This window comes from Molossus molossus, unplaced genomic scaffold (genome assembly GCF_014108415.1).
Source record: "Molossus molossus isolate mMolMol1 unplaced genomic scaffold, mMolMol1.p scaffold_m16_p_27, whole genome shotgun sequence".
Lineage (NCBI taxonomy): Eukaryota > Metazoa > Chordata > Mammalia > Chiroptera > Molossidae > Molossus > Molossus molossus.
In genome coordinates this window covers 822493-844950 of record NW_023425363.1, presented here as the reverse complement: position 1 = coordinate 844950, position 22458 = coordinate 822493, and the positions used below count along the sequence as shown (strand labels likewise).

The window sequence follows — 22458 nt, the reverse complement described above, 5'->3', positions numbered from 1 at the left end:
CTGTGCACAGAGACCCAGACCTCCCAGCCCAGGCAGAGCTTTGGGGACCGGGCTGCAGGAGTCCTTTCAGTCAGCTGACACTCCTGGGTGCTTGCCTGGCGGATGGCACCAGGAAGAAGAGAGGAATGGAGGGCCTGCCGTGGTGCTGCTTCTAGAATGGATCAGAGCAGCTGGCACTGTAGATGGGTGGTGAGTGAGTGTAGAGCAAGCCATGGCCAGTCAGATTCCAGCTCTGCCATTGCCCAGCCACAGATGCAGAGTAGCCAGGCTGGGCAGAAAGCCAGAAGACTGGCATAGAGATGGCGGAGGGGGGAGGGGGTGGAGATTCACAGGTACAGGGCACATACCACATACAAGCTGCTGTGCAAACCCTTTCTCTCCCACAAGGCTTCTAAATGGGTGCAGTCTCTGGGCCTGGGAGCTTCGGGAAGTCATCCCCACCCCTCCCCTAGATGGGGCTTTGCCTCACCTGCCCTGCATGGCCCTTCAGCATCTCTGATGCTCAGACACGTCCCTCTCCTTCCTGTACCCTCAGCCCAGGGTTCCTCCAGAGCACACCATGCCCTTCAGGAAGGCCCAGCTCTCTGTGCCCCCAACAGGCATCCACCCCTGCCTCATAGTTGCTGTCCCTCTGGAGCCATCACCCACAGCTTCAGCCTGCCCAAGGAGGCTTGCAAGGCAAGGGGTAGGAGTCCTCCCCACTCAAGCATACCAGCCACCTGCAGGGAGCCAGGCCTGGTGGCCTAGGAAGGTGGCAGCCTGGACTCCCCAGCCCCTGCTGCTCTGAATTATGTAAATACAGTCACTGCCCCCTGGCACATTGGGCTTGGCCTCACAAAGAGTCGTAGGAGTGGTGCTGGGGCAGACAGGACTCAGGAAAGCCCACCCCACACCTGAATCTGGACTTGTCCATCCCAGCACAGCCTTGCCACAGCCAGCTGGCCCCAGCACACCGCCTCTCCCATCACCTGGCCCCTCAGCATCCTCCTCTGTCTTGTCTGAGACCCAGCCCAGGGAGCTGTGGGTGCAGGCCTCAGACCAGGGGGGGATAAGGGGACAGAATCTGCAGGTGCTGCTAGGAAGTGGGGCCCTGTGGTCAGCTGAGTGTCAGGCTCCTGTGGTCCCAGGGGAATCCTAGCTGGAAACAAGACCGACCTTTCTGTTTTCACTCCTGGTGAGCTGTCAGACTGGAACTGCTCACCTCACTGCGCCCAGGGTCTGTTCCCAAAGTTCAGATGCAGGACAAGAGCCATTCCTCCCTTCCTCTGCTAAATGCCAGGCTGCCCACCCAGCCCAGCCTGTCTTGACAGTGGTGACACCCACTAACAGTATCTGACTCTGGCCCTGCTCACCATCGACACCTGCTGTCCCTGGGGCTGTCCTCCTTTGTTGCACCTGCCAGGACCCAGTTGTTGAAGATTCAAGAAAAGGCCTATAGTCAATTCAGTGTGCCTGTGAGCTGGCTGAGATTGGTGTATAATCTCTTACATAAGGCTCCTAATGGCCTTCCCATGGGAGTGTCAGTTCCTCACTAGGTATGTGAGCTGGCAAGAGAGAGCAAGAGCTACAGAGGAGGAAGCATGGAAGGGGCTCTAGGCCCCCCTATACCAGGCGCTAGGCCAGCCATCTGGCCCTTCAGTGGGCTGCTTGACCATCTTGTACACTGTGGTCTCATTGGCTCAGTCTGGCAGTGCTCCTGGGTCCCAGCCACCAGAGGATGGGCAGGGCTGGGGCTTAATGTCCTTAGAGGTCCAAGGGCCTGGATCTGCCCCTCCTACATCCCTGGTGGAATTGGAGGGAGAGCAGGGGCTCCCCTGGTTTCCTTTGGTGAGAAGGCTGCAGTGAGAGCTCAGATGTTCTAATGAGGTCTACACTCCCCGGGAGAAGCAGGGGCCTGCACAGGGTCGCATAGGACTGGCACCAGGGCCCCACCTCCCAAGGCCCTATCCCCCTCCCTCCCCCCAGGGATCCCTGGAGAAGCACTGGAAATGAGGCTTCATCCTGTGCCAAAAAGTAGCTTGTTTTCTGAGCTTCCTCAGGTTGAGGTGGGTAGTTCAGGTCCATTCGTTGGGTAGGGTGAAGGATGGGACTCCACATTGGCGGGGAACCCTGGCTCTCTCTTTGCTGTTGCAGGAACAGGATCAGGACGTGGGGGGGGCAGTCCGTGCGAGAGGAGCAGAGTGGGCAGCCTCATTCCCCTGAGCATGTTCTCTAACTGATGTTTGACCAGCAGTTTATTTTTTAAAGTAAGATGTTGAGACAGTGGTGGCTCCGACTGGGAAGAAGCAGAAAGCAGGACCATGACCTGAAGAGAAGGTGGTCCCAGGACTGGACGTCTTTCATGAGCTCCTGCCCCCACATTAGAGTGGGGCACAGCTCTGCTCCTGTCAGCCTAGGAAAAGCAGTGACTTTGGAGGTGTGGAGGCCATTCAGTGAGTCCAGATGCCCCAAGGATGCCCCATCATCTCAGTTTCTTTCCATGAGATATGGGGGTAGCTTCTAGCCCGTATGGTACCTTTGCGAGAACTAGAAGACGGCTTTGGTTGGCAGAGTCAGAGTCAAGGTGTGGTGCATCCAGCCACCCAGGTGACATGCAGTGCACACCCTGCGCAGACGCACTTGGCAGCCTTGGCAAAAGTGCAGGAAGTTCAGTCTATCAGCTGAGGCCAATCTGGAGCCTCACCCCTTCTGCCACTCATTCCTCAGGCACCGCCTTCCCAGGTCACCCGAGGCACAGAACGGTGCAATAACAGCCAGGACATGACCTCTGCCTCCGAGCCAGAGGCTTGCCCTCTTCCTCCTGAATCAAGGAGCTGAAATCATTGGCCATCTTCTTCTGGAAGGTTCCATCTCAACACTCTTGCCTCTCAGACGGTGTCAGACGGAACTGAAGATGACCTGTGTGGGTCTGGAGTTAGACCCAGTCAGGAGCCCCAGGTGCCCTTCCACAGGCTCTGTCTCAGGGATCCAAGGTGATCCCGCTTCGCAGACTGTTTGCATTCCCACCTGTACCAGTTCTGGGGAAAACAGGGCTGGATCCTCCTTCCTGCTGTGAATAACCTCCACATCTCCAGACGGAGTTGTTCCATTCAGTCTAGTTTTTCCTAGGATGTACCACTCTTCTGAACTTTTTATGATTCTCAACTACAGACATACTTTTTCCACTTTCTTCTAGAGTTGTGGGGTTTGGGGGTCAAAACACTTTTACGTGGGATCCTTACCGATGGGATTTCCAGGCAGCTGCTGGCCCAGAGACCATTGGGGATGTGGAGGGGGACCGTTCTTGGTTATGGAACTCAGACACAAAAGGTGCCAAGTCATCTGTTCCAAGAATTCCCATCTCTCCGGAAACGGCCTGTCGGTTGAGATTGGCCCAAACAGGGCAACAATAATAGAAATGTCTTCGGTAGGTACATCTCGGAGGCTGGTCCATGAATGAGAACCCAGAAGAGGGCACTCAGAGGGGATGGGGATCAAGGAGGAGGTGGGGGGAGGCAAGGCCTGAAAAGGAGAGGGGGGTATTGGGATGGAATTAGGAAAAACGTTTTAGACAAGAGGCTGATGGGAACCCGAAGGAGTAAGGACAGCTGGTTGGGAAGGAGAGAGGAGGTGTAGAGCAAGCCTCCCAGTGGTTCCCCCTGGGCATGCTGGGATGGGAAAAGAGGCCTGGACCCGGCTGAAAGTTCTAGGCCTTTACTATGCCTATGGCTTTTCTCGGTTCACCTCACTCACCTCCTCCCCCCTCCCTCCCAGGGTCCCTGAAATCTGGACAAAGGTAAGGGCCCCTCCCTCCACCAGGGACACCGCTTTCAACCCTTGCTTTTGCAGCCTTTTACTCTCACTAGTTCCTCTTGCTCTGCTGGTCGCGGCCCCTGTTCCATCTGCAGTCTAATGAGGCCCTGAAGAACAAGGCTTTAAGATGGGGGGAGTGTCTGGGGAGTCCTGCTGTGGCCCCTTTCCTGGGCCAGCTCTTGCCCTCCTCACTGCCCAGAGAATGACAGACAGTCTTTAGTGACAGGTCATCTTGCTCATGATCTTGACTTGAAAGGTCTCTGGGAAATCAGCTGAGCATGGAGGTGCAGGCAGGGATCCTGAGGGATCTCCTCCTCCTCCTCCTTCTGCACCACTTCCTGCGTAGAGTTGGGAGCGAGCTGGATTCCTTCTCCAGAGTGACTCATCTCTACTCACCCAGATTCTTGGAGGCTCCGTCGGCCTGCCTCTGACCTAGAGATTTAAAGTGGTAAAGACCCTTCATTTGTTGTGATGGTTAATTTTACATGTCAGCTTGGCTGGGCCATGGTTCCCAGTTTTTGTTCAAACACAAGTCTAGATGTTACTGCAAAGGTATGTTTTAGATGAGATTAACATTTAAATCGTTGGACCTTGAGGAAGGCCCTCCATAATGTGGGTGGGCCTCATTCAATCAGTTGAAGTTCCTCAGAGAAAAGACTGGAAGGAGTTCTGCCTCCAGATGCCTTCAGAGTCAAGACTGCAACATGAGCTCTTCCCTGGTCTCCGCCCTGCTCAGACTTCAGACCTGCCAGATTTCACAATCACACGAGCCAGTTCCTTACATCAGTCTCTCTCTCTGTCTGTGCATGTGCGTACACCCCCCCCCACCCCCATGGGTTCTGTTTCTCTGGAGGACCCTAACTAATAACACACTTGTCCCCAAGGTCTGGCATTGGGGACAGATGGAGTTAGAAACTTTTGGGGGCTCTGGGGCCCTCTTGTTCCTAACACTTGCTCACTGTATGAGACAGCTCCCAAGTCCTCAGCTTGTCATTCCAAGAAATGGACTGTTCCCGTGGAGTCTGAACTACTTGGAAAGCAGGTTATTAGGGAGCCAGGGGAGCCTCTAAGTCATTCCTCCACCTCATTGTTATGACCAAGAGTTCCTTTGACAGTGAACCAAACTTTCATTTGAAATGGACAAAATTTACCAGGAGAGGGACAATGGGGCTTAAGTGCATCCACTGGAAGGCGTAAACAACTGATTCTGATTATTTCCCAAGCAAAGAGATCAGGAGGACTCTGGGGTGGATCATAAGTGCTGAGAATGCGTGGAATGTAGGAGCGGGTGGACCTCGGGGACTTTGTGCAGAAGAATCCCAGTCCCACAAGATGCTGGGGCGGTGGCGGGTTAGGGGGGGGGCTTGAGAAATAACTTTGGGGAATACTGTAAATGTCACCACCCTTTCATTGAGTCACGAAAGCATAAAAAGTCTGAGAGGAAAAAGGAAATGGATATTTGTTGAATTTCTTGTGTTCCAAAGCTCTGTGTCCCAAGGCTGTCTTCTGCTTTCTGCTCACTCTTCAGGAAGAATGAATGACCTGCTGCAGAGTCCTCATTTGTAGGGGTGGCGGCAGCGTGTGCGGGGTGACTGCCCAGGACCACACAGTGACCTAGAGTCTAACCCAGGACTGGGCCCTGGAGTTCTCCTGCCCCTAACCCTGAGCAGAGTCTGGGTGGAGCTGTGATCTGATCAGGGGAGCAGACCAAACCCTCTTCAGGCTGCTGAGCCTCCCAGCTGACTTCATTTTTTTTTTTTAAAGAGAAAGCATCCTTTTGGTATTTATTTGTTGCTGCTGCTGTTTCTTGGATTTTAATTAAATTACACTTGGCAACAGCCAGGCATCTGTTTCCAAAGGCCTGTTTCTTTCAGAGGGTGTCATTTTTAAAGTCTTCAGAGTTAAAACACAAACATGCAGCCATGAAGCCCCTCACTGAGCATAGCTGCCCCATCCTGGCAGGGAGGGCACATCTGGCGGGAGCATTTGTCAAAATGAAGGAGAGTCAACTGGCCAGGAAGCCTGCAGGAGCTGGATGACCTTGGAGGAACTGGAGAGGCACAAGCTGTCCCTGGGGGAACAGCAACCCTGAGGTGTGACCAGAGAATCCCACTCTGTGCCTTTCACCCCTCAACCAGGTGGGCAAGACAGGCAGGGGGAGGGGGTGGCCAGTGACCTTCACCTGCCCTTTCTTGACTTGAACCTCAAAGCGGCCCTCTTCAGTACTGTCTGACTAATGTCAGTCAGTCGTGTGCAGGCAACCCTTTGTGTACCACCAACTCCATGGGCCTGTAGGCGTGGGGGGCCCTGAGCCAGCCTGCTCTTGACAAGCAGTATCCAGGGCTGCGACTAGGGGCAGAGCAGTGGCCCCCTGGACACTGACAGGACCATGAGGAGCCCTCACCCTCATGCAGGGCTCCAGTGCTGTGTGTTCCTAGGCAGGGTAGTGGTTGCTTTTTATAACTTCTGCAAGTTTGCTTTGCTGCCTGGTGTTTTCCTGAGCAGCATACCTCTGGCTCCTGAAGTCAGCAGCCTCTCTTGGGCAGCATGCTCCCCACCTGCAGAATAAGAGCTGCCCATCCTGGACCTCATCTGCATAATTGTCCCCGGGATGTTTTTAGTGGTGTTCTTGAGAGGTGTGTTTGTGTGCCCACACCCACCACACATACACACAGACTACTATGGCTGCTTGGGTTTTCTCAATTACTATTCAATATATTGAAGTGGAATTTTTATTTTAAGTATAATTGGTGTAAAGTAGAATTTTGAAGCCTAATGTTTTCCTGAGTTTTTGTGGTTTTTTTTGTTTTGTTTTTTCTTTTTAGCCTCACCTAAGGACATTTTTCCACTTTTGTTCAGATAGAGTGGGAAGGAAAAAGAGGAAGAGAGAGAGAGAGAAACATCAACGTGAAGGGACACATGGAGTGGCTGCCTCCCACATAACCCAGCCAGGGCCGGGGAGGAATTGCAACCAAGGTACGTGCCCTTGACCGGAATCGAACCCGCGACTCATTGGTCCGCGGACCAATGCTCTAACCGCTGAGCCAGACCGGCCAGGGCTTTTCTGAGATTTTAAGTTTAACCTACAAATTTCATTATTCTGTTTATGAATCTAGTCTATTTAAATGATTGTGTTTAAGGGTGGGGGCTTAAAACTATATATTTCTTTAAATATCTTAGTGATTTTTACAAATTTAATATATTTTGTTTTCTTAAGTCTATAAATAGCCATCCTAAAATTCCAAGTTCCTAAACAGTTCTTAAAATCTAACAAATTAAGTGTATAAATAGGGTAAATATTAATTAATATTTCAAACAGTCACAAACTCAGACTTCTCTTTCAACATTCTGCTTAAAATCAGATGCCTAGTCAGTTACTCAATTACCCTTTTAAATTGGCATTGCAAGGTTCATCTGTAGGTACTCTGATAATACCTAATTCTCTTAAATGTTACAAATGTGTGAAATACCAGATTTATATATTCCTAAATTTATCTGAGCTTGATTTACTTCATCATCGTCTGATTTAATTCCATCCTTTCTGGGTTAAGGACACTTTGTAACCAAGGAAGCTGCAGTTTTACTCTTCAGAGCCAATGAGCACAGTGATGTGGTTGTTTGGGCCTTGGAGCTCCACCAGCGGGTGGTACAAGTTACCTTACTTTTCTCCAGTCTTCAATCCCCCCACATCCCAAACACCCCCCTGCCCCCACCCAGATGGCTTCACCACTGCACTAGATTCTATGTATTGCTGGATTCTTTCCGAGTTCTTGCCCTATTCTTCCCGTCCTCAGGGCCCACCTCTTACACCTATTTAGTGGAATCCTCTCAGATGGTGTGCATCCAAGTCCACGCTAGTATCTCTCTGCTGCTTATATGCTTCCAGTGACTGCGAGCTCACCACTTATTTTCTTTAATTGTGATAAAGTATACATAACATAAAATTTACCATTTTTAACCACTTTTAGGTGTGTAGTTCAGTCACATTAAGTACACTCAGATTGTTGTGCAACCATCACCACCATCCATCTCCAGAACTCTTTTCATTTTGCCAAACTGAAACTCAGAACCTATTAAACAATTCCCCGTTCCCCTCCCCCAGCCCTGCACCCACCATTGTTCTTTCTGTCTCTATGAGTTTGGTGACTCTAGGTACCTCGGAAAAGTGGAATCACACAGCCCTAGTCCTTTGTGTCCAAACTATTGCCTTTAGCATGGTGTCCTCAAGGTTCATCCATGTTGTTTCATGTGTCAGTATTCCCTTTACCACTTGATTTGTGTGTGTTAATTCTCACCCAATGATACTTCCCCCCTCCCCATTGATTTTTAGAGAGAGTGGGAAGGAAGGAGGGAGGGGGAGAGAGAGAGATGCAGGAGGCACCAGGGATCAAACCTGCCACCCAGGTACCTGCCCTTGACCAGGAATCAAACCCACGACCCTTCAGTCCAAGGGCCAACACTCTAACCACTGCGCCAAACCAGCCAGGGCTACAACTTGTTTTTAAATGTCCTTTCTTATATTGAGCTGGGAACCATCTCAGGGCAGGTGGTCCTATAGGAAGCATTTCTGACTAGCACAGACCCCACTTCTGGGAGCAGAGAACAAAGGAGAGTGTCAGGGCTCAAAGCCCAGGGCTCATGAAACAGCAACTGACAGTACAGGGCCTTGGTTGTCCACAGCTGTGCTCCTGGCTGAGGTCAGCACCGCTGTAAGGGAGTGGTCCCAGACCACCTGCCCTGACCTTTTGTCCCTAGTGTATCCCCTGAGGAAATGCCACCTCTGTTTTCCACTTGGTGTGTGAGTTTCCCAGGGCTGACATAAATGGCCACCAACCTGCTGGTTTAGAACAACAGAAATGCGATCTCTCACAGTTCTGGAAGCTGGAAGTCCACAGTCAAGGTGCCAGCGGGGCCCTGCTCCCCAAAGAGGCTCTGGGGGAGATTTCTTTCTTTGCCTCTTCATCTCCCAGTAGTTATGGCTGCTGGATCCCTCCAGTCTCTGCCTCTGTCTTTATATTGCTTTCTTCTCTCTATGTCTCTTGTAAGGACACCTGTCATTGGATTTAGGGCTCACCTGGATAACCCAGGATGGTCTTATCTTGAGATCCTTAACTTAGTCACATCTGCAAAGACCCTTTTTCCAAATGAGGTAACATTCACAGGTTCTAGGGACCAGGACATGGACATATCTTTTGGGCCACCATTTAGCCCACTGCATCCCATGAATGGGTTTCTGGCATTGACCCCAGGTGTTCCCTCTGTTCCCCATGGTACTTTTAAGATTCTGCCCTTCTTCCTAAGACGCCATTCATTCAGCAAGCCACAGCCTGGAGTCTGCACCAGGCCCCTTCACTCTGACACAGCTGGCTTCTCCCCCTGGTGGCTTCCTGGGGCTGTGTTTCCCTCACAGCACCTGGCTGTTTTCTTCCCTCCCCTGGGGATCCCGCCACCCCTGCCCACCCCGAGGCAAGCCAAAATATGTTGGAGAGGGGACAAGGAGTTGAGACACCCAGCTAAGGCTAGTATTCCATTCACCATGGCCCCTCCCTCAGGAGGACCTGCCTGTGATGTTCTAGAACCACCAAGGGAAAAGGAAGCCTGTTCCGCCTCCCGCTTAGCCTCTGGACTAATTAATTTCCGCTGGTGGACTGTGTTTGCGGAGAACCTCATAAGCAGCTTTGTGCATCCGGGCCCGGGAGGTTTCACTATCCAAGCTGTCCGTCTTCGCTGGTTAATATTCAGAGCTTGCTGCCTCCCTCCTTCCTCGCTGTTTTGGAGGAAACTGTGGAGTTATGCCTGGAGGGGAGAGACAGATCCAAGCTGATTTCCCGAAGGGCCTTCCTTCTGGGGTGGGTTTAAACCCTTGAGTGTCAAAGGGAAGGGGAGTGGTCGTGGTTTAAAATAGCATGGCTGCCTCCTATGTGGCTCCGCCAGCTTTCCCTGAAGTACCAAAGACACACAGAACATGAAAAATACGGAAAACAAACGCAGATGGACAGTCTGGAAGAACCTCCTCCGGCTGCTGAGGCTGGTTCTGGGTCCCCCAGGAATCTGAGGGCTCCCAAAGGCAGAGGAATCCCCTTTCTTCTCCAGTCCTAGGGCTTCACCAATGGGAAAACCAGGCAACTGCCTCTTGGCCATGTGAGTGATGATTTGGGGGTAGAACCTTCCCCTCACTGCACCTCCCCCTTGGTTCTTTCTTCTCGCAGAGAAACCAGCACCACCAGGCGGGTGTGAGAGAGGGTCGCCTGAGGTGTGGCTGCCACAAGTCCAGCATGGCTGGTGCTCTTGGCCAGGGATGAGAACAGCCCTGCAATGCTGACACTGTTGTGGATTTTCATGGACTCCAGTAATTGGTTCCCCTGGCAACCAGCCCCATCCTTACGTGACTTTGGGCTTTCCAAAAGTTACCTCCTTCACATAACAAAAGACACCTTTGTCACACTCCTCACTTAGGAAATTCCAGGGGTTTTAGGATTTCTGGGCCACAAACAGGACAAAGACCAAAAATATATTTCGTATTATAAATCACAGTGTCACAGTAGACAGATGATAAATCTGGGTCTCACTAGACCACGCCTCCAAGTGGGGACAAAACCCTGGGCATAGAGTAAATACTCTGGAAGCTAAACCCTGGTGTCTGACAATGATCTACGCAGGATCCGGAAGAAATGAGCTTTGTGGAAAAAGAACAAAATGCTACAAAAAGAGGCCAAGCCGAGATGGGGAGAAAACAACAGGGCAAGATAAAAAGGGAGATAAGCAAGCAGGAGGAGAATTGCAGGCTATGAAACGGCGGCCGTGGAGGAGAGTTGGTGCTGCGGAACATGAGGTCAGCGATGGGGACACAGACCTGAGACTCTGCGAGAGTGGATTATGGAAAGAACATGGAAGAAGGTCAGCTCAGAAGACACAGAGCCAGCACTGGTTTTGCTGATGACAAGAAGCTCTAAAATGGTTTGTTTGTGGATGGAAAGACCCAGACACTGAAAATTTTTAATGACCATGTGTGCCAGGCAGAAAAAAATGGCCAGATACACGTGCCCTGCCATTCTGCTCCCTCCTGTCTCAGGAAGCTGTCTGTGTTTGCCTGACTGGGTCTTGGGACTTTTTTTCTTTTATCTTTTTGTGTGTGTGTGTGTGTGGTACGTGCCCCTAGCAGGAACTGAACCCCGGACTCTCTGGTCCACAGGCCAATGCTCAACCACTGAGCCAAACTGGCTTTTTTCCCTCAAATAGTTGCATAATGCACATGACAAAATTTACCATCTTAAGCAGCATTTTTTAAGTTCAGTATTGTTAAGTACAACCCATCTCCAGAACTCTTTTCATCTTGCAAAACTGAAATTCTGTGCCTTTTAAACAACCACTCCCAGCCTCTCTTCCTGCCAGCCCTTGGCAACCACCATTCTACTTTCTGTGTCTGTGAATTTGACTAGTTTAGGTACCTCATATAACTGGAATCACCCTTTTATGAATGATTTATTTCTTTTCTTTCTAATCTTCACCCAAGGATATTTTTTCCATTGATTTTTTTTTTTTTTAGAGTGGGAGGGGAGAGAGAGAGAAACATCAGTGTGAGAGTAACACATTGATTGATTGCCCCCTGCACAACCCCAACTGGGGCTAGGATCGAACCTGCAACCAAGGTACGTGCCCTTGACCAGCAATCAAACCCATAACTTTTTGGTCCATGGGCCAACGCTCTAACTGCTGAGCCAAACCAGCCAGGGTGTGACTTATTTCACTTAGCATAAGTCCTCAGTGTCTTTTATGGTGTAGCATACACAAGACTTCATTTTTTATGGCTGAATAATATTCCATTGTATGAATATGGTGCCACATTTTGTTTATCCATTCATCCATAGAAGTCATGGACAATAACTTGGGTTGTTTCCACCTTTTGTCCATTGTGAGTAATTCTGCTATGAATGTGGGTGTAGAAATAACTCTGAGTCCTTGCTTTTAATTCTTTGGAGTATAACCCAGAAGTGGAAGTGCTGGGTCATATGGCACTGATGTTTAATTTTTTGAGGAATCACCATACTATTCTCCTCAGTGACTGTACCATTTTACCTTCCCACCAACGATGCACAGGTGTTCCAACTACTCTATATTCTGGGAGGGGGTGGGGATCTAAGAACTGGATCAACCAGAGAAGGTAAGTTGATTCACACCAGGAAGAGAAGGGCTGAGTGCTAAGGGGGTTTTCGGGGTGGAGATGAGAAATTGAAAAGATGGAGTCCGGGGAGAGATACAAAGGCATTTTTGGAGTTTTGGGAATGTTACAAAGGAATGCCCATTTGGTGACATTGAGAGACTGCCGTAGTTATCAGCTGCTTTTCAAGCTACTCTGTATATTGAACTGATGCTTCTGGGAAGGGGGCAGCATGCTGGGAGCGTCAGGAGAGGCAGCTAGAGGTTAGTGGAAAAGACAGTCCAATGGACATCTGGGCAGAAAAAGCAGTTAAAGATGCCAGAGTCAGGCAGCCTCCGAGTGGCCTTCAGTGCCAGGTACCCAAGGGTAGCCTGGGAGTGAAGAACCACTGTGGCGTTTTGAAAGGATTTCTCTCATGCTGGGTCGTCTCCAGGTGCAACTCACTGGGAAGGACATTTCAGGTAGGCTGGAGCTCAGGAGAACAAGGGCGAGCGTGTTCTGAACATCTGAGCAGCGTAAGTCAGGAGCACAGGTACGCGCACAGCCATGGGGAGGGGCTGAGGCAGCCAGCAGCCAGCTCAGCCCTGGCGGCTTGCAAATCTGGGTCCAAACCTGAACGCAAAATGCCAAATTGTATTATTGACAGAGTTGTTTTAACATTAAAAAAAAAAAAAAAGAGTGGTACCCTGGATCTAAAATCTCGAGTTACCCCAACAAAGGCCAAGAAGGGAGGAGCTGGCAGGCAGACAAGTGGCAAAGAGCCTGGTGATCGACCACCCCAGCTGCTCTCTAGATGCTGGGTTGTCCTCTCAGCCATGCCCTGGGCCCTGGTCCCTGTTGTGCCAGCTCATGAGTCCAGGTCAATCCCTTGGATTGAGTGTCACTTCTTCTCCCAGAGACCAGCTGTGGGCATGGAGTGAGCGTCCCTCTCCCAGGCCTTTCTGCACCACCTCCCAGAGGTACCTCTGCATAGGCTGGGAGCGTCCCTGAGGGGTCACAGTGATGGGAGAGAGGAGATAGAAAGCTAGCTGTGTGTCAAATAGAAGTTTTTCCATGACCCAAAGGAGAGGCCTTGGGGTGAGAAACCCTTCCCCGGGGCTCTTCTTTGCTCAACTCAGCCCGTTTCTCCCAGAGTACCCCATTTTTCTAACCCTGTAGTTCTCAAACTTCTTCTGGTATAAAGACCCCTCTTTATACTCTTGTTTGTTTGTTTGTTTGTTTGTTTTAGGAAAATCAATTAACATGTATCCTATCATAATTACAAGTACAATTTTAATATCTGTATTAAGAGTTACGTATTTGAGCCCTGGCCAGTTTGGCTCAGCGGTTAGAGCGTCGGCCTTGGTCCGGAGAGACCCGGGTTCGGTTCCCGCTAAGGGCACGTACTTCGGTTGCGGTTTGTCCCCGGCCCTGGTTGGTCGTGCGGGTAGCAGCCACTCGATGTGTCCCTTCACGTCGATGTTTCTCACTCTCTCTCCCTTCCTCTCTCTCCCTCCCACTCTATCTGTACAAAAAATGGAAAAATATCCTCAGGTGAGGATAAAAAAAAAAAAAAGAATTCTTTGCCCTGGCCAGTTTGGCTCAGCGGTTAGAGCGTCGGCCTGCGGTCCGGAGAGACCCGGGTTCGGTTCCCGCTAAGGGCACGTACTTCGGTTGCAGTTTGTCCCCGGCCCTGGTTGGTCGTGCGGGTGGCAGCCACTCGATGTGTCCCTTCACATCGATGTTTCTCTCTCTCTCTCCCTCCCACTCTATCTGTACGAAAAATGGAAAAATATCCTCGGGTGAGGATAAAAAAAAAAAAAAAAAAAGAGTTACGTATTTGAGACTATAGGTTGGCATTGGCAGATGAGTCCCAAAATTACCACTTAAAATTCAAAATGAAAATCTACAATCTTTCCAGAAAGCATTCCCTTTCTTTATGCTGTCACAGGTGACTTATCAATTTGCTGTAATACTGTATTAAATAAGCACTACTTGGTTATCATGACGAAAAAAAACTATGATCAAAGAGCATCATAACGCAGTCCTGGAAGGCTGCATTCTCACTGTGCACAGTCTACAGTGTAATAACACAGGGCATGCTTTGATGGCAGTAACAAGCAAAAATTGGGTTGTAGAAATGTTAATACAGTTTCCACTACATCAGAATTCTGTGGAGGCGTTTATAGTTTGGGAGTTAGAAGGACAAAAAAGAATGATTATTTAATGCTTACATAGTACAGGCATCTGAATGTATTACATACAGTTACCACTGGGCATTAGCATGGAATGTACAAAAAAAAAAAAAAGTTTTTAAAGACCTATATAACCTAAGTCTTTATACTCTTTTAAAATTGAGATCGAATTGACATCTAACATTGTGTAAGTTTAAAGTGTACCACATAATGATTTGATACATTTATATTGCAATGTGGTTACCATTGTAGCATTATCTAACACCCCTGTCTGCCAAATAATTATCATTTCTTCTAGTGTTGAGGACAATGAAGAGCTAGTCTCTTAGCAAGTTGAATGTTGAGAACACAGGTTTGTGTCTGTAATCATTGCACTGTGTGTTAGGTCTCAGGACTCGCCTTTCTATTGTAAGTATGTGCCCTTGACACCTCACCCGTTCCCCCAGGCCCTGGTAACCACCATCCTACTTCTTTTTTTTTTAATACTCACCCAAGGACATTTTTGCATTTATCTTCAGATGAAGCAGGAGGGAGAGAGGGAAGGACAGAGAGAGAGAGAGAGTTATTGATGTGAGAGAGACATAACGACTGGTTGCCACCCACATGACCCCAACTAAGGCTGGGGACAAACTGCAACCAAGGTATGCACTCTTAGTGGGAACCGAACCCAGAACTCTCTGGTCCACAGGCTGACTCTAACTGCTGAGCCAAACTGGCCAGGGCCCATCCCACTCCTTTTTTGAGTTTGATTCTTTTTAGATTACATATACTCTAAGAAATATACAGTATTTGTCTTTCTCTGTCTGACTTCTCTCTCTTAGCATAATATCCTCAAGGTTGTTGCAAATGGCAGGATATCCCTTCTCACATCTTTTTTTCATTCACCCATGATGGACACAGGTTGTTTCGATATCTTAGCTATTATGAATGATTCTGCAGTGAACGTGGGAGTACAGATCTCTCTTTGATAGCTTGTTTTCATTTCCTTTGGATATATATCCAGAAGTGGGATTGCTGTATTGTATGATAGTTCTAGTTTTAGTTTTTTATGGAACCTTTATATTCTGAAATTACTGAGGACCTCAAGAAGGTCTTCTGTACGTGGGTTATATCTAATGAATGCTATTTACTATACTAGAAATCAAAACAAAAGTACTTGACAGATTTTATTTATTTACTTAAAATTAATAAGCGGTCTGAAGACTTTTTTACAAAAATAACTGTGTTTTCCAAAGGAAAAATCTAGTGAAAAGAGGACACTGTTTCATGGTTCCACGAATCCCTTCAGTGTGTGGCGTAACGGGAGGCAGCGAGGGTTGCCATACCTGCTGCTTCTGCTCTCAGTCTCTTGCAATAGGTGGTTTTGTTTGGGGTCTACAAAGAAGATGTAACAAGCCCTTGATATGTCATTGGAAAGAGGACTTCACAGAGCCGCTGCAGTGGTCTCAAGGGCCCCCTTCACACTTTGGGAAATGCCTTTCTAACCTTCCTGTGTGAATGTCTACTTTTTGGAAAGCCGTACCCCTCTTGTATCTCTTTTCCTTGGAACGAGTTCCCAAACCCAGTTCTTCAAGCTCCAGTGGGGCCCAGCTTCTGTGAGGTGACGCATGCTGCCCGTTGGCCCCCTTGGTCCCAGGCCAGTGTCACTCTCCAAGCCACGTGGTGACTCTGGCACACCTGCTAATGGTCCCAGGTTTTCTGCTTAGGGACCGACCATTGGCACAGTTCCTAGAGATTGTACCATTTAGACCCGTAATGAGGAGGTCAGGATTTTCCTTGCTGCCTGGTGTTTGCAAGGCAGACCAGCCCCTGCAAGGCCAGGCTGTTGGTAGGGTGGTGGGGAGGAGCCACAGGGGGCTCTGATTCTTCTCCCCTTCCTGTGCACCCTGTGCCTGCTGCAGGCACCACTGGGCAAAGTGAGGTGGAGTGTTGGAGGCCCCTGCTGGGCAGCATCGGTGAGGCAGTTGGTGCAAATCTTGACACGGTCATCCCGGTAAACTGGCTTGGGGGTTGGGGGGTGCATGGAGAGGACAAAAAGTCCAGAAGTGGTCTGAGGTCCTCAGAACACATGCGTGTCCTAAAGCAGCACAAGCATTCAGTGGGCCTAGGTGGGGTCAAAGAAATAAAGCAATAAAATGTGTGCAGCCTCTGCCCAGCCCCATCTCGTTTTTCCTGTGGCAGCTTCCTGTAACCTGGAGCCCTGCGACCTTCAGGAGTCCCACCCCAGCTAGGATTTCCTGGGAGGGCAAGGCCACCGCTGCCTTCCTGGGAAGACTCTCCTCCTCACCTCCTTCCTACCTTCCCAACCTTTGCTCCTTCCCAAGAAGTGACCAAATGAACCCAGCCTGGAGAGAGAGCCAGTCAGCAGCTGGTCACCCAGAGTAATGGGAGGACAGGGAGATGGGGGCCCCTGGGGTAGAACATTTTGTATCTTCCCACAAGTGCCTCAGCCTCCTAGGTTAGCAACTAGGGTTTTCTTGGGCCTTCCAGGATGGGGTGGCCTGTACTGGCCTGGAAAGAATGGCAAATGGGAAGAGGAGGCAGGGCTGGCAGAAACACAATAAACCTAAGCAGTCCTCTAGTGCAGGGTTTGCAAACTTTTCTTTGGCTACAGAACTGCATGCGTGCGTGCGTGCGTGCGTGCGTGGAGTCAGGAGGGGCGGGCTGCGGGTCTGCTCTGCTGAATGCTGGGCCCACCACAGCCTTACTGACTCTCCTGACTTCTCTCATCACCATCGGCCCCAAGACCTTGGAACACTCTTTGGTGACGACCGGTGCAGTTCACAGGTGGGAAGGTAAACCCCAGGAGGGAAGAAGCTGCTTGCCCACAGACTCACACGACTTGAGGGTTGGGTAAAGCCTAGAATCCAGTGCTTGCTCCTAGGACATTTGGGGACAGAGAGCAGAGATGACTGTAAGAGAGCTCATATGTCCCGGGCAGGGGTACATGGACGAGAGGAACCTTGGGCAGAGCACAGGTGGGCAGAGGTTGCATCAAGTTCATCTACCCACGTTGGGAAGCCCAACCTGCATGACAGAGAGGAAAGGAAAAATGCAACCATCTTCTGACTCCTGTGGCTGCAAATCTAGCCTCTGACCATGAGAATAACCACCCACTGTTTTCACCCCCGACTCTGCCCTTGTCCCACTTCCCTGCCTCAGGGAAGGCAGCCTCTCCCCTCGGACACACGGGCCTTCTTCCACCCGAAAGCACAAGCCCTGGGACTTCCCTCTCCCTGGCCCCCAGCCTCCTTCTGCACCAGGGAGGGTGGGCCAGTTTGTGTCCGGAGGTCACGAATGTCCTCAGGGCTCCAACGTGCCCTGGACTGTGTGCAGCGAGTTCCCTGTCCTGCCCTAACTCCCAGGTTTTCTAGACACACAGATCTTGGTCTGTGGTCTGCCTAGCCCATGTGGCTCAATCCGTTGGAGCATCTTCTCGTACACCAAAAGGTTGTGGGTTCGATTCCTCATTGGAGTGCTCGCGGGAGGCAGCCGATTGGTGTTTCTCACATCAATGTTTCTCTCTCTCTCTCTGCCTTCCTTTCAAGTCAGTTTAAAAAAACATCAAGTAGGTCTGTGGTCCAAAAGGAGGTAAAGAAGCACTACGTAAGGGGAGGAGGGGCCTTTCCAAGGTAAAGGGGCTCAGGGAAAAGTGGGGGAGCTATGTTAGTGGTTCTCTTCTATGTGGGAGGCTTTACATGTGTTGCTTGGTTTTCTTTTCCTCACCTACCTGTAATGCAGGCTCACTGGCCCCAGTGTACAGACCGGGAAGCGGAGGCTCCCTGCCCCCTGGTGGTTTGCCCGGGACGCAGCCTGGCGGGGGGAGGGGGGGCAGGACACAGCGCAGGCAGTGCTGCACTGGCTTCTAAGAGGCCCTCCGCTCTTAGAACATGGCAGCTGGTGCTTCAGCACCTCCATTAGCCTGCATCCCTGCCCAACCTGTACACCAGGATCTGGGTGCCCAGAAAATGATCTCAGCAGCCAGAGAACCTGGTGCAGGGCATGGCAGCTGTCCTCTGGGGGTAATTCCCTTTGAGTGGAAAACAGAGCCCCCAAGACTGGCCCCTTGATGTCCTCAGTGAAGCTTGAAACCATCTCTTTCTAACCAGGAGAAGGAAGCAAAGTCCCCTGCCTTCCTGGGTAGGACCTAGCTAGAGTTGGCTTGGCTCCCAACAGGATCTGAGGGCATGGCACCCCGCCCCTTCAGATCCATCAGGCAAAGACCCTTTCTTTCTTTGCTCTTAGAAATGCCAGCCACCAAACCACAGAGCAGCATCCCTGCCCTCTCAGCTCCCCCCTTCTCGGGTAGAGACATCAGAGAAATCCTGCAAAAGCAGGCCCTAGGCTGGGTATTGGCCCGCCCCTCCATTATGGAAATTCATTTTTGGCATATTTATTACATGTGATTTTTTTTTCTGTGTTGTTGAGATATAATTGAGGTGCAAAGTGTGAAGTTATACAACTTCCATGTCGTGAAATGATTACCACAGAAGGTTTACTTAACGTCCATCATCTCATAGTTAGGAAGAAAGAAAGAAATGGTTTTTGGTTTTTTGTGTTTTGGGCTTGTGATGAGAACTTTTAGGATGTTAAAGAACAAACTTCAACTGAGTACATTAGAAGTGTAATTGGCTTTATTAAGCGATTCACGAAGGCAGCGTCCCATCTGGTAAAGAGAAAGGTGTGCTGGTGAGTCAGAATGGAAGGTTTTTATAGGCAGAAAGGGAGGAACTAAGAAGTTAGAAAAGTGGATTATTTCAAGTAAGTTTTGCTCTCCTAGGGGAAGGCAGAGTCTTACCAAGCCAATCACCTCACTAGTACCGGCAGGAAATTCCACCTGGAGTGGTTTAAAATTTCACCCCTGGGAGAAGTGGAACTGAAATTAGGTTTGTTGTTACATTTTTGTTTGGTATTGTAGCTTAGCAGAAGTGACTCCATTTTGGCCAGTTCTTTCTTTCTTTCTTTTTTTAAACAAGCATCTACGCCCCTAATAACTTTCAAATCTAGCATACGGCAGCGTTAATGGTAGTCATCAGCTGTACATTCCATTCCTAAAATTCTGCAGTTGAAGTCAGACACTCTGGGCCTCAGTTTCTTCATCCGTAAATTGGGAATTATAATGCCCAACCCACTTGCCTACAGGAATTTATAAGAATTACATGGGGAAGGCATTTAGAAAAGTTCAAAACATCCCCCTGATATGACAGCAGACCCCTGCTGGAACTCACGCATCACCCACACTTCCAGTCCCCAGGTCACTGGACCCTGGCAGCCTGGCTGTGAGCCGCCTTCTCTGGGCTGTGCTGGGAAGCTCCACATGTGCCTTGGGGGCCTAGGGGACTTAGGGTGAAGGAGCAAAAGTGGGTGGTCCTGCTTTCCCTGCCCACCCTCAGCGGCCCCCTTGGTCCTTAGGATGGGGTGGGGGCAGTCCCTGGGTGGGAATGTCATCATTGCCTGGTTTGTGCAAGGTGTGGAGCTAGGAGCAGAAGCCCCAGCTCCCAGCCAAGGACAACAGGAGTTGGGGGAGAGGTTTGAGAAGAGAGAAGGTATCCCCATGCTCTTTCACATATGGAGGGCATTAAGTTTAGTCCAACAGTCTGGGGTCGAAAACCATGTTTCTTTGCTTCTCTAAAGCAACTGACCCCACTTCAAGCTCCCATTGCCTTGGCTGGTGGGAAATACAAGCATAGTCATGTTTAGGGGGCCTGCTCTTTTCCTGGGGTTGTGCAAGAATTTGGGGTCTTACACAGTCCAGAACATTTGGAGCAGGGCCACTGAGTCCTAATCCAAATGGGTCATTGCTCTTGTCCAAGCCCCTAGAGCCCCTTGCTGGTGGGCAGGGACCTCTGCAGAGGCTCCCAGATGGGGCTCTCGTGTGTGGGACCTCCCAAGTCCTTGTCTCCTCAGGCGTGGGGAACCTCTGTTCTGCCTTCAAGCCCACAACTCAGAACCCCCCCCACCACCACCACCAAGGCAAAGGAACACTGAGTTTGGGTCTTCTACAGAAGAAGCAGTAAAAATGATCTCAGAAGCGAGAAAAAGACAAATATCAATGCATGATCCTGTCACCAAGCTGGGGAGTTTACCATGCACATCATTTGCAAAGTTTGTCCCAGATGGAGAAGTAGCCACGTGCGCCACGCCTGGGGATCCTTGGGGAACCTGAGAGGTGATAGCTGGGGGCTGTCTTGGGAGAGGGCCATACACTGGGCAGGCCAGCGCTGCAGGGGCTTGCCTGGTTCCCTGGGGAGGTTCTGGAGATGCTTCCTTGAAGCTTAGGAAACCTCTCAGAGGGGGATGCCCGTCCTCGCCAGGGCTCTGCTATGGGGGAGGCTGAGCTGCCTCCAGGGGCTGCTCTGGGCACTTAGGTGGGACTCGAAGGGAGACCACCCCTGACCTCTGGGCACCCTTTATTCTTGCAGGACCTTGGCATGGAGTCGACCTCGCTGGATGACGTTCTGTACCGCTATGCCAGCTTCCGGAACCTGGTGGACCCCATCACACATGACCTCATCATCAGCCTGGCTCGCTACATCCACTGCCCCAAGCCGGTAGGGCGGCTGTGGTCTAAGCTAGTCAGGTCTGGGGGTGTGAGGTGGACACCTTTCTGGGCAGCACAGTTCAGTGCCCAACGAGGAAGGGTTGATACTACCCAGACCCAAGGAGAATGGACCCTACATGCAGGCACCAAAAGGGCAGCAGGCCTGAGGTGCCCAGCTGTCCTGAGGCCCAGCATCCATGTCTAGGCTGCACATAGGCACTATCAGCACAGCTTTCATTTAGTCCACAGGGTTTTAAATCTGAATTTATTGCCAACATTCGAAAATCAGAATATTTCACACAATCCCTGTATTCAGTTGCCCTTGGAAGCTGGGGAGCTCCAGCAACATGAAGGCCTCATTTCTGTAGGGCTGGGGCTGAGTAGCCACCCCTGCTATGTGGGTCAGGGCCACAGTGTACAGATGTGTAGGCTGTGCCCTGCACAAAGACATATGAACACAGAGATGGCAGGGGTTGGGGAAGCCGGAAACAGTTCTAATCCCGCCCTCTTTGCCCACAAAGCCGTGGGCACTGGTGCAAGACTGTGTCCACCTGGAGGGGTTTCACTCATTGCACAAAGGTGCTCTGTCAGTCTAGCGGTAGCCCTGCTGGTGTTCTCCAGTTTGCTTCAGTCCCCACCCCCAGGTGTCCTCTCTCAGACTGAGTGTCAGTTTACACCCACCCACCCTCCTCATGTCCACTTCCTGCCTGGCTTCCCAGGTTGAGCAGGAAAAACCCCAGGGCCTCTGGGCTCTGCAGGCAGTGCTCAGCCCCTTCTGGATTGGAGGGTCTGCCCCTCTTCCTGGCTGGGCCACGGGCCTTGCTAGGTGCCTGGCTGGCTTATGTAGACCTGCCCATTGGGACCTGTCAGGGGAGAGGGGGAGGGCCAAGATGAGGCCGCTCCATGCTTGTGCCTGGACGTTTCTCTTATTTTGGTTTCTTCTCTTCCATCCCTCAATTTCCAGCTGCTTCCAAAAGAAGTGCTTCCTCTGTGAAAGGGGCAGGAAGCCAGAGCAGGTCCAAGGAAGGCCAGAGGGACGCTTCCTCTTTCAGAGTAGGATCTGGGATGAGAGGGAGGTGGCGGTTCCCAAGCCTACTCACTCAGCCTGGGTGCAGACTTGAACACAGTTATCTAGAGGCCTGGAACCATGAGGGTGCTGACCCTCCACCTGGCGCTTTTCCCTCTGGCCTCTGGAACTGTCTGATGCCAAGACTGAGAGGTTGGGGGTAACTATGGAGGGCTGGGGACAGGTTGGGGACAGGTGTGGGGCAGGTTGGGGACAGGTGTGGGGCAGGTTGGGGGCAGGATGCAGCAGAAGGCAGAAATGCTGGGCTCAAATATGCAAAGGTAAAAAAGAGCTGGTGATGAGGTTTGGTGGACTGGGAACTTTAAGGCCGAGGGAAGAGGACCTATTGCCAGGAGCCACCCTCTCTGCTCAGATTACACCTGGCTCAGCCTTGGGAAGCTGAGACCGGCCTGTAAGAGGCCTTGCAGGGGTCAAACCCCAGCCTTTTCTAAAGCAGGAAAGAAGGGTGATAGGCCACATGGCACCCAAAGCAGCTCAATAGGAGAGAGGTTGCATTTATGCCCATTTTAGAGTTGAAGAAGATAAAGTTCAGGTGATGAAGTGATCTGAGAAAGGCTACGTCCCAGGTGAGACCCCAGGTGGGAATTGGGTCCCAGTGCTAGGCAGGGTGCTCAGGTGCTGGGTCTCTGTGCTATTGGGCTCACAGGGCTGCGGCCAGCCTGGGGCAGCATGCACCTCCCTCCACACAGGAAGGGCCTGCAGTGGT

At 50.7% G+C, this 22458-nt stretch overlaps 1 protein-coding gene across 1 annotated transcript in view; it reads left to right on the top strand.

Annotated features, from left to right (window-relative positions):
* The window catches only part of LRRC75A (leucine rich repeat containing 75A), a 47281-nt gene that overhangs the window by 8009 nt on the left and 16814 nt on the right, over window positions 1–22458 (top strand). The window contains exon 2 of the mRNA XM_036278375.1: window positions 20547–20675. Within this exon, the coding sequence (XP_036134268.1) occupies window positions 20547–20675 (129 nt within the window). The remainder of the gene's footprint in view (window positions 1–20546; window positions 20676–22458) is intronic.